This window comes from Onychostoma macrolepis, chromosome 01 (genome assembly GCF_012432095.1).
Source record: "Onychostoma macrolepis isolate SWU-2019 chromosome 01, ASM1243209v1, whole genome shotgun sequence".
Taxonomy (NCBI): Eukaryota; Metazoa; Chordata; class Actinopteri; order Cypriniformes; family Cyprinidae; genus Onychostoma; species Onychostoma macrolepis.
In genome coordinates, this window is record NC_081155.1 from 27,513,705 (window position 1) to 27,526,056 (window position 12,352).

The 12,352-nt window shown below is 40.0% G+C and overlaps 1 protein-coding gene across 16 annotated transcripts in view; it reads left to right on the forward strand.

The window, feature by feature from the left end:
* LOC131540449 (male-specific lethal 3 homolog) overlaps nt 1–12,352 on the forward strand; it is a 223,412-nt gene that overhangs the window by 144,151 nt on the left and 66,909 nt on the right. Inside the window, exon 14 of one of the 16 annotated variants that reach the window (XM_058775266.1) lies at nt 861–1,714. The exons of 14 other annotated variants lie outside the window; for them this stretch is intronic. In XM_058775266.1, the coding sequence (XP_058631249.1) occupies nt 861–1,583 (723 nt within the window). In that variant the 3' untranslated portion in view covers nt 1,584–1,714. Of the gene's footprint in view, nt 1–611; nt 829–860; nt 1,715–12,352 lie in introns of those variants that run through there. One more of the 16 variants, XM_058775367.1, reaches the window with a different exon arrangement.

A 12,352-nucleotide genomic window follows, 5' to 3' on the forward strand; every position in this document is an offset into this window, starting at 1 on the left:
GGTATTATCAAACGGCCAGAATTTTGAGAACACAGCGGACGTGGAGGACTATAATGTGATAAGAGCTGTTTGATAAGGAGCCAGTGCAGTGTTGACAGAACCGGGCTAATATGGTCATACTTCCTGGTTCTAGTAAGGACTCTAGCTGCTGCATTTTGGACCAACTGTACTTTTGTTGATCAAGCGTGCAGAACAACCACCCAATAAAGCATTACAATAGTCGAACCTTTAGGTCATAAACGCATGAATTAGTATTTCTGCATTTGATGTTGAGAGCATAGGTCGCAATTTAGATATGTTTTTGAGATGGAAAAACACAGTTTTACAAATGCTAGAAACATGGCTTTCAAATTAAAGATTGCTATCAAACAGCACACCTTGTAACGAATCGGCAAGGCTCCACCACCTCCCAATCACAGAGATCACTCTCACCTGAGTTCTGAGCACCCGCACCTGTCACGCATTCAATTAGCCAATCACCAGTCAGATACATAAGCACACACCTCAGTCACCATCACTGTCCGGTCTCGTATCTACGAAGTGGACTCTCTGATTTGTTCAGCATTCTATATTATGTACCTGTGTGACTTACCGCCTGTGTTCCTCCTTAGTGTTCTGTCTCTCCACGTTCTCTCCTGTCTCCGTGTTCTTGAGGTGTGTGCTCCGTCTCTGTGTCACCTGGTCCCCTGGTCATCTGTAAGGAAGGATTCCATGTTACACTCTATTCTGATCTCCAAGGAAGACATCTAAAGATTGTTATACTCACCCTTGCATCTCCCCACTATCTGTAACGACTCCTCTGTGCTATAATAAAATCATTGTTTTTACTTACCATCTGTGTCACGCCACTTCTGTTACAGAAGACCGGACTGACACCGTCTGCACAGATGAGTTCCCACAACCCATTTCAGGAGCTCGTGGATTCCCTCCGGCGAGTATTACTCCAGTCTCCAGCTCCGCCATCACCACCACCAGTCACTTCAGCAAACACCGCACGCACTTCTTCGCCTACCGTCATCGCCAGTCCCATGGCCAGACCAGCACCTTTCTCTGGTTCGGAGTGCAACAGATTTCTCCTACAGTGTACCCTCACCTTTGAGATGCAACCACAAATGTATCCTACTGAACGGTCTAAAATAGCATTTATTATTTCTCTGCTAACACGAACTGCATTGCGATGGGCAGAAACAATCTGGGCTCAGACCAGCCCCGCCACTCAAAGCCTTCACAGCTTCATTTCTCATTTCTGTGAGGTATTTGGCAGGACCGAAAGAGATACTACAATCAGTGAGCAACTCTACCATCTACAGCAAGGTGCTATGAATGTTAACGAATATTCTATCAAGTTTATAACCCTTGCAGCTGTCAGCGGATGGAATGAAAGATCGCTACTTACCACCTACCGGCAGGGATTGATTCCAAAACTTTGCTTGCAACTTGCTTCTTATGATGACTCCATCAGATTAGAACAATTCATCCAGCTGTCCATTCGCTGTGCAAATGTCCTGTCCTGTTTAGCAGAGCTATCACCCGCTGTGTCTGCAATCACTCCTCCGCAGACCAGATCCCATGACCCCTCCTGAATCATCTCCAGAACCATCTCCAGAACCCATGATGGTTGAAAACCAGAGACTCACTCCTGCTGAGCGGCAGAGAAGGTTGGCTCCGTTTGTATTGTGGTGCGAGTGGGCATATGATCCTGGCATGCCCCCTTCGTCCTCCACGACCTGTGGTGAGTGTCATTCAACACTTAAGATGGAACCACTCACTACTTGTGTAATGCTTACTGCCTCTGATGTGTCTGTTTCAGTATCCGCCCTACTCGACTCCGGGTCAGCAGGAAACTTGAAATCTCTGCTGCCAGCTCCAACTTCAAACCATCTCAACTGAAACGGTTTACCAAGTCCAGTCGGTAACAGGGAAACCATTATGCAGAAGGAAAGTGCGCTATGGTGTGGGACCCATCAACCTGCACATTGGTCAGGAGGGGTCCACCGCTGACATCATCTTAGGGTGCCCGTGGAAGACGGGAGAAGTCCTGAAGTGTGGCAAAAACTGCTTTACCGGATGTTTTCCCATCACTTCCTCACCACAAAGATCTCCTGCTGAAGTGATACCCATGTGTTAAAAATCTGTCGAAAGCCCCGTAGAGAAACAGTTGGTCGACATTCCCTCCTATTATGCCCCCTTCAGTGACGTGTTTTGTCCCAAGAGAGCATCCCAGCTACCACCACATGGGACTGTGCTATGGATCTCCTACCGGGTGAGCCAGTCCCCCGCGGAAAGATCTACCCATTCTCGCTTCCAGAACAGAGGGCCATGGAAGAATATATTGATGAAGCCCTGAAACAAGGATACATACGACCATCGACTTCCCCTGCTGCATCTAGCTTCTTCTTTGTGGCCAAGAAGGATGGAGGCTTGAGGCCCTGTATTGATTAACGTTCACTTAACCCTTTTAAACCGGCTGTGTCGGCGCCAACACATCAGACCAAGCTGTATTCATGTTACCATAACTCTTCTACCGTTTGCACTATCAAAATAATTCAAATTGCTCCTGACAGCAGACAATATGCGCTTTTCGGCAATATATGGCTTATTATGGTAATTTCTTGCACTCCGTCAACAAATGACGGCAGATTTCCGGGAGAGCGGGAAGGGAGAATTTGAATAGAGAGATAAGGAGCGCGGAGTTTTGGATTGCATAAACAAATGAACAAATAATAAACAAAATGAACAAAAACATGGTCAAGGAGGAGTAAACAGCATAAGAGTCGATTAGGATGATTTTTGATGAGACTTTGGGAGCAGGCTGAGTGAGACTTTTTCACATGTGGTGTGTGCGTCGCTATAATGAGTCCGCGCATGTAAATGAATGGGTGTATGCATGTATTATAGTTGAATTTTGAAGTAAGAAGTGTTGGATTATTTCGATCATGATTTTTCTCTTTTTTTTCCCCAAAAAAATATATATATATTCCGTTTTTTTTTTTTTAAACTTGTTTTTTTAAATTATGGTTACAAACTCAAAACACAAGATTAATGGTCAAAAACTGTACTTTTTTGAAAATAGCACATTCTGTTAGAATTTTACAGTCAAATAAACAAAATGTGTGAAAATGACCTATTTTACCCTTAGGTTTTAAAGGGTTAACAAGATCACAGTCAAATTTCGCTATCCACTTCCCCTCGTCCCATCGGCTTTGGAACGTCTCCGGGGTGCCTCGATCTTCACCAAGTTGGACCTCCGCAGCACTTATAATCTGATTCGGATACGCGAGGGGGACAAATAGAAGACTGCATTTGTGACCCCTACTGACCATTATGAGTATTTGGTCATGCCCTATGGACTCGTCAATGCCCCTTCCGTATTCCAGGACTTTATGCATGAGATGCTCCGGAAGTTTCTCCATCGTTCTGTGATCGTCTACATTGATGATATCCTGATTTACTCCCGGAGCCTGGCCGAACATCACCGTCACACGGTCCTACAATGACTCAGGGAGTACCATCTCTACCTCAAGGCCGAGAAATGCACCTTTCACCAACCTTCCGTGCAATTCCTGGGATATAACATCGACCACAAGGGAATTCAGATGGACGAGGGGAAGGTAGCAGCTATCACTTCCTGGCCAGAAACCACCACTATCAAAGAGCTCCAAAGATTCCTCGGATTTGCCAACTTCTATCGCCACTTCATCCAAGATTACAGCAAGATTGTCAGCCTATTAACAGACCTTCTATGCAGTAAACCCAAGTCTCTGTCCTGGTCTCCATCCGCCTCTACAGCCTTTGCCACATTGAAGGAAGCCTTCACGAGCGCACCGCTCCTCGTTCACCCTGACCCAGATCTGCCCTTCATAGTCGAGGTCGATGCATCTACCACAGGAGTGGGAGCGGTGTTGTCTCAGCAGCAGGGGAAACCAGCTCGACTTCATCCATGTGCCTTCTATTCTCGGAAGCTCAGCCTGGCGGAGGTTAACTACAACATCGGTAACCGGGAGCTGCTAGCCATCAAATTAGCGCTGGAGGAGTGGAGACACTGGTTAGAAGGAACTGTTCATCCATTCACTGTGTTAACCGACCATAAGAACTTGCAATATTTTCGTGATGCTAAGCGTCTCAACCCCAGACAAGCAAGATGGGCGCTCTTCTTCACCAGATTTAACTTCTCCATCTCCTATCGTCCAGGTTCCAAGAATGTTAACCCTTTGGGGTCTGAGGGTGTTTTGGGGCCCCGGAGAAGTTTTGACATGCGCTGACATTTGTGCTTTTTTCAGTTGCTTATAAACATTTTAATGGCTAAAGTCTAAAAACACTGTATTCAGCACAAACTGGGCTACAATAGTATGTGAGCAGCTTGTACGTACGTGATTGTGTTTTTGAGAAAACAACGTTTATGCGTGGTTAGAAAAAAACTAAAATTTTAAAGTAACTGAAATAAGACCATAAAACACATACAAAACATTTGTTCACAAGACTTTTGAGAACTGGATCTTGTAGCCTAGAATATTTGCTTCAAAATGATCTGAAAATAATCTAACTCACTCATTCAGAGAAAACAATATATTGATTAAAATTTTCTAAGTCACTTTTTGAGCGGAAAGGCTCTATGCAAGAGGGCGTGAACTATTCTGTGACTCACATCTGAGAAGACAAAGGCCCGCATAATGAGCTCCATAATGAGCCATTCAGTCAGGTATGTGACAGAGGGAATTGCTACAAGAAAGAATGTGAGGACACAAAAGAAATGTGTATACATATAACTATCACATAAAATAACTTGAGATTCACTTGCGAGTGCAGTTAAATAGTTTATTAGGAACAAACAAACAAACAAATAAACAACAGAAGAGTCAAGACATCGTGGGTGCAATACCCAAAATATCCAAAACAGTGGCAGGAAACTGGAACCCAGGAAAACGGGAGACAGTAGAAACTGCATGAGAAAACACAAAACAGATGGGAGCAACACAATGAACGTACAAAGACAAAGCAAACATGGTGACAATACATACACTACCAGTCAAATTATTGAAACAGTAAGATTTGTAATATTTTTTAAATATTTTAAAAAAAAATTCAGCTCACCAAGCCTGCATTTATTTGATCCAAAGTACAGCAAAGACAGTACATTATATTTATTATAATATATAGGCCTACATATTGTTACTATTCAAAATAAATAAAGCACCCCCTAAAATTAATAAATAAATTAGTGAGCATGTTTATAGGCTTATCAGGAGCAACTATATTATTACATTAGCAATCACCAATATTGCCCACGTGATTTTATAACATAGATGCACACATTCTTTGCATGTATTATCATACAATACAAAAACATAATTTTATAACTGAGAAACTAAATTATTATTGTTAAGCTTATTATAAATATGTTTGAGCATATTTAAATGCAATGAAAGGTTGCCTATCATATTTCAAAATGTTGCACTCGATTTCACACATTTTATTCTGGAGTTATAGTTTGGGAAAAGTTCAACTTTGTCACAACACATTATTGAATGCCAATAAGAAACATTACTTACTCGGTATAAAATATCTCTGCCGCCGCCGGTTCCAGCTGCGCTCGTGTTCTGTTTGTGAGGTAAACAAAGCTTTTTCCTCTCAGCGCGTCTTCTTGGGGTAAATACAAGGCTTTTTTGTTCTTCCAAAACTGAAAAGTATCCGAGATGAACGCGTTGCAGAGTAATTCAAGCTCATTTCGGCCTCATCAGGAAAATCTGCCTCAAAACGCGTATCCGCGTTTGTCGACCCCAGAGGGTTAAAGCGGGACCATAAACCTCTCCTCTGGATACCATCCGCAGTCTAATGGGCAAACGGAAAGGAAGGTGCAGGAAGTGGGGCACTTTCTACAAACCTTCTGCCATGGCCACCAGGATTCATGGAACCAGTTCTTAGGCTGGGCCGAGTACGCCCAGAATTCCCTGTGACATCCATCTACTGGTCTCACTCCCTTCCAGTGCTTGCTCGGCTACCAGCCTCCCCTGTTTCCCTGGTCAGGGGAACCCTCCGATGTTCCTGCCGTCGATCACTGGTTCCGGGAAATTGAGAGGGTCTGGGACGCAGTGCACCATCAACTTCAGCAGGCAGTGCGCAGGCAAAAGATGGCTGCAGATCTTCAACGAGCTGAAACACCAACTTACCAGCCAGGCCAGAGGGTCTGGTTGTCAACCAGGAACATGAGGCTGCGCCTGCGCAGCAAGAAGCTCAGTCCCAGATTTGTTGGCCCCTTCACCATCCTGGAACAGGTCAGCCTGTTCATACACACATACAGACTTCAACTTCCTCCTCAATATGAAATTCATCCCACGTTTCACTATTAAAGCCTCACCATGACCCTGTTCCTATTCCCACAGAGCCTGGCCAGACGGAGGAGCTCCCTCTTCCTTTGATCCTTGAAGAGGGCACCATCTACAATGTCAAAGAGATCCTGGAGTCCCGACGCCGTGGTGGTCAACTGGAATACCTGGTGGACTGGGAAGGCTATGGACCAGAGGAACCTTCATGGGTACCCAGAAATGACATCTTAGACACTTCCTTAATGGAGGAATTCCACGCTACTCATCCTGATCATCCTGCACCCCGTGGCAGAGGTAGACCACCACGACATCGGGGTATTCGGCCCTCAGTAGCGGGCCGTGGAGGAGGGGGTACTGTAACGAATAGGCCAGGCTCCGTGTTCTTGAGGTGTGTGCTCAGTCTCTGTGTCACCTGGTCTCCTGGTCATCTGTAAGGAAGGATTCCACGTTACACTCTATTCTGATCTCCAAGGAAGACGTCTAAAGACTGTTATACTCACCCTTGCATCTCCCCACTATCCTAACTGATGAAGAAGAATTGACAGAGCAGCCATCAAGTGTTAGATAGTGTGCTAGGTTTTTAGGTCCGATAATTAACAGAATTTTCAGAATTTAGCAGTAAGAAATTACTCGTCACCCAGTTTTCTATATTTGACTATGCATTCCGTTAGTTTCTCAGTTTGGTGTGTTTCACAGGGCCGCAAAGAAATATAGAGCTGAGTATCATCAGCATAACAGTGAAAGCTAACACCATGTCTCCTGATAATATCTCCCAAGGGTAACAATAAAATGCACCTCTGTTCGTTGTCCATAGCATACGCCTGCCCATACCATAACCCCACCGCCACCATGGGCTACTCGATCCACAACGTTGACATCAGCAAACCGCTCACCCACACGACGCCATACACGTTGTCTGCCATGTGCCCTGTACAGTGAAAACCAGGATTCATCCATGAAGAGAACACCTCTCCAAAGTGCCAGATGCCATCGAATGTGAGTATTTGCCCACTCAAGTCGGTAACGACGACGAACTGCAGTCAGGTCGAGACCCCGATGAGGACGACGAGCATGCAGATGAGCTTCCCTGAGACGGTTTCTGACAGTTTGTGCAGAAATTCTTTGGTTATGCAAACCGATTGTTGCAGCAGCTGTCCGGGTGGCTGGTCTCAGACGATCTTGAAGGTGAAGATGCTGGATGTGGAGGTCCTGGGCTGGTGTGGTTACATGTGGTCTGCGGTTGTGAGGCCGGTTGGATGTACAGCCAAATTCTCTGAAACGCCTTTGGAGACGGCTTATGGTAGAGAAATGAACATTCAATTCACGGGCAACAGCTCTGGTGGACATTCCTGCAGTCAGCATTCCAATTGCACGCTCCCTCAAAACTTGCGACATCTGTGGCATTGTGCTGTGTGATAAAACTGCACATTTTAGAGTGGCCTTTTATTGTGGCCAGCCTAAGGCACACCTGTGCAATAATCATGCTGTCTAATCAGCATCTTGATATGCCACACCTGTGAGGTGGATGGATTATCTCGGCAAAGTAGAAGCGCTCACTAACACAGATTTAGACAGATTTGTGAACAATATTTTAACAATATTTTGTGTACATAGAAAAAGCCTTAGATCTTTGAGTTCAGCTCATGAAAAATGGGGGCAAAAACAAAAGTGTTGCGTTTATAATTTTGTTCAGTGTAGTTATCAATTTAAATATTTTACTATATTAATTATTGTAAGTGCATCTCACTAATCTAAACCAAAAGGATTATTTTCCATATACTTTAAAAAAGACTGGCGAAAAGGTCCTCACAGTCAGTGACAATGCTAATTACCCATCTTTTCTACACAGTTCAACATGGCTGAGAGGGCTAGGGAAATTGCCAACAACATCATATGTTTACAAATAGTGATTGGAGTGAATAGAGACAATTGCAGCAGCATGGGATAGACAGTAATAATTAAAATAATTAATATAGTACAATATCTGCATTGATAAATGTGCAGGATACATAGGCATACCGTTTTCATTAAAAAAGCAAGAACATCTGCCTATTGACATGCCTAATAGTAAAGATATATTTATATTGAAATGTAGACTATATATATTCAGATTTGCATTTATATACTCAATTTATAAACATACATTGTGATTTACTATTATATAATTAGAATAATAAATATAAATTCACAATTGACATTTATATATTCAAACTTTACAACTATATTTTCAGATTTACCTCTATTCATTCAGCTTAACTATATATTCAGATTTCTATATATTCAGACTTAACTGTATATTCAGATTTACTTCTATATATTCACAATTGACATTTATATATTCCGCTTATAACTATATATTCAGATTTACTTCTATATATTCAGACTTATAACTATATATTCAGATTTACTTTCACATATTTGCAATTTACATTTTTATATTCAGTTATAACTATATATTCAGATTTATTTCTATATATTCACAATTTACATTTATATGTTCCGCTTTATAACTATATTTTCAGATTTACTTCTATATATTCAGTTATAACTAGTATATATTCAGATTTACTTCTATATATTCACAATTTACGTGTATATATTCCGCTTTATAACTATATATTCAGATTTACTTCTACATATTCGCAAATTTACATTTTTATATTCAGAGTTATAACTATATATTCAGATTTATTTCTATATATTCACAATTTACATTTATATATTCTGCTTTATAACTATATATTCAAATTTATTTCTATATATATTCACAATTTACAATTATATATTCAGCTTTATAACTATATATTCAGATTTACATTTATATATTCAGACATAATATATTCAAATTTATAACTATATATTCACGATTCACATTTATATATTCAGGCTTATAACTATATATTCAGATCTTTATATAATCATTTCCTGTTTGGCACCTCATAATATACATACATATATATATATATATATATATATATATAAAAGCGACAGAAACAGCAGTTGTGAGTGGGGTGGCCAACCCTAGGCTCCGCCCCTGCGTTAAATATTTTTAACGCATTAAACTGAAAAAATTAATCGCCTGCGTTAATGTACTAATTTTGACATTAATACACAGTCATTGCCAAAAATATCGGCACCCTTGGTAAATATGATCAAAGAAGGCTGTGAAAATTAATCTGCATTGTTAATCCTTTTTATCTTTTATTTAAAAAAATCACAAAAATCTAACCTTTCATTGGATAATAAGAATTTAAAATGGGGGAAAATATTATTATGAAATGTTTTTCTCAAATACACGTTGGACACAATTATTGGCACCCCTAGAAATTCTTATGAGTAAAATATCTCTGAAGTATATTCCCATTCATATTCACAATTTTGCGCACTCCAGGGTGATTATGAACATGAAATTATCCAGCCATGGCTTCCTGTTTCACAGAAATATAAATAGGAGGGAAAACAAAGCCCAAATTCCCTTAATCATCCATTACAATGACAAAAACCAAAGAATATATTTCTGATGTGCAGCAAAAGATAATTGAGCAGTGGCTTTAATAAAAGAGCTAGAGTAGTGAAAATTCCCATTTCCACCATCAGGGCAATAATTAAGAATTTCTAATCAACAGAAAATGTTATAAATCTGCCTGGAAGAGGACATGTCTATATCGTCCTAATGGATGGTGAGAAGGAGAGTTTGAGTGGCTAAAGACTCTCCAAGGACCACAGCTGGAGAATTGCAGAAAATAGTTGAGTCTCGGGGTCAGAAAACCTTAATAAAAATGTTCAAACAGCACCTACATCACCACATGTTGTTTGGGAGGGTCTCAAGAAAAATTCTCCTAGCTCATCCAAAAACAAACTCCAGCATATTCAGTTATCAGACACGACTGGAACTTCAAATGGGACTGGCTTCTATGGTCAGATGAAACTAAAAAAATGAGCTTTTTAGCAGCAAACACTGCTGCTGGGTTTGGTGAACACAGGGATAAAAAGTATCCCATGTGTACAATGTAATATACTGCTGTATATTTGATGTTGTGGGCCTATATTTCTGCTGGAGGTCCTGGACATCTTGTTTAGATACATGGCATCATGGATTCTATCAAATACCAACAGTTAAAAAATCAATAAGTGACTGACTCTGTTAGAAATCTTATAATGGGCCATATTTGGTTCTTTCAACCATACAATAATCCAAACACAAACCTCAAAAACAACACAAAAATGGGTCACTGAGCACAAAACCAAGCTTCTGCTATGGCCATTCCAGTCCTCTGACCTGAACCCTATAGAAAATGAGTGGGGTGAACTGAAGAGTAGAAGCACCAACATGGAGCTGGGAATCTAAAGGGTCTGGAGTGATTCTGGATGAAGGAATGGTCTCTGATCTCTTGTCAGGTGTTCTCTAACCTCATCAGGCATTATAGGAGAAAATTTAGAGCTGTTAACCCTCTGGGGTCTGAGGGTGTTTTGGGGCCCCGGAGAAGTTTTGACATGCCCTGACATTTGTGCTTTTTTCAGTTGCTTATAAACATTTTAATGGCTAAAGTCTAAAAACACTGTATTCAGCACAAACTGGGCTACAATAATATGTGAGCAGTTTGTACGTACATGATTGTGTTTTTGAGAAAACCACGTTTATGCATGGTTAGAAAAAAACTAAAATTTTAATGTAACTGAAATAAGGCCATAAAACACATACAGAACATTTGTTCACAAGACTTTTGAGAACTGGATCTTGTAGCATAGAATATTTGCTTCAAAATGATCTGAAAATAATCTAACTCACTCATTCAGAGAAAACAATATATTGATTTAAATTTTTTAAGTCACTTTTTGAGTGGAAATGCTCTATGCGAGGGGGCGTGAACTATCCTGGATAATGCTGTGACTCACACCTGAGAAGACAAAGGCCCGCATAATGAGCTCTGTAATGAGCCATTGAGTCAGGTGTATGACTGAGAGGGAATTGCTACAAGAAAGAATGTGAGGAAAAAAGAAATGTGTATACATATAACTATCACATAAAATAACTTGAGATTCACTTCCGAGTGCAGTTAAACAGTTGGCAAATGAAGGTTTCAAAAAGTATTAAATAAAAGGGTGCTGTTAATTGTGGCCAATGTGTATTAGAGAAAAACATTTATTTCCTGATGATATTTCCCCCCATTTTAAATTCTTATTATGCAATGAAAGGTTAGATTTTTGTGAATTTTTTAAATAAAAGATCAAAAGGATTAACAATGCTTATTCATTTTCACAGCCTTCTTTGATCATATTTACCAAGGGTGCCGATATTTTTGGCCATGACTGTATATACAGTATGTATACACACAGTGTATAGTTGTTGAATAGTTGTTGAATAAGGCAAAATACTAGATAAGACAAAGCTGATGAGGAGAAAACATTAAGCTACTGAATTCAGCAGAATTTATGAGTGGTTCCCTAATATTGGGAAAAAGTTTCACTTTTTGTATCTTTAGATATTCCAAGATGACTGAAACAATTAAAGAAAACAAAAAACATTATTTGTTAAATAAAATTTAAAAAAAAAGGTCAAAGTTCCAGTAAAGTACTTAGATTAATAATAACAAATGTAGCTAGTAAACACCAAGATAAGATCAGACAGGTAAACAGAGTAAAAAGATACTAAATAAATAGTACTAATATTATAAATACTATGCTTATTTATAACATATACTGTATAACCATAATTGTATTAAGAAATTATGGAGACTAAATATGCATTTTGGTGTGGTACGAATTCTCTGCATAGATTAAAACATCTTTTTGTATGCTAGCACTGTTAGAGATGTAGGATCTATACTTAAAGGGTTAGTTCATCCAAAAATGTTGCTGGTAATTTACTCTCCCTCAGACCATACAGGATGTAGGTGACTTTTTTTCTTGAGTAGAACAGTAAATAATTTTTTTTTAGCTGAAACCGTAGTCCTTGGTGATTCATAAAATGTTTTAGAAAACTCATAAAACTCATAAAAGTTAGTGGTTTCCACTCTTTGAGAACGAAA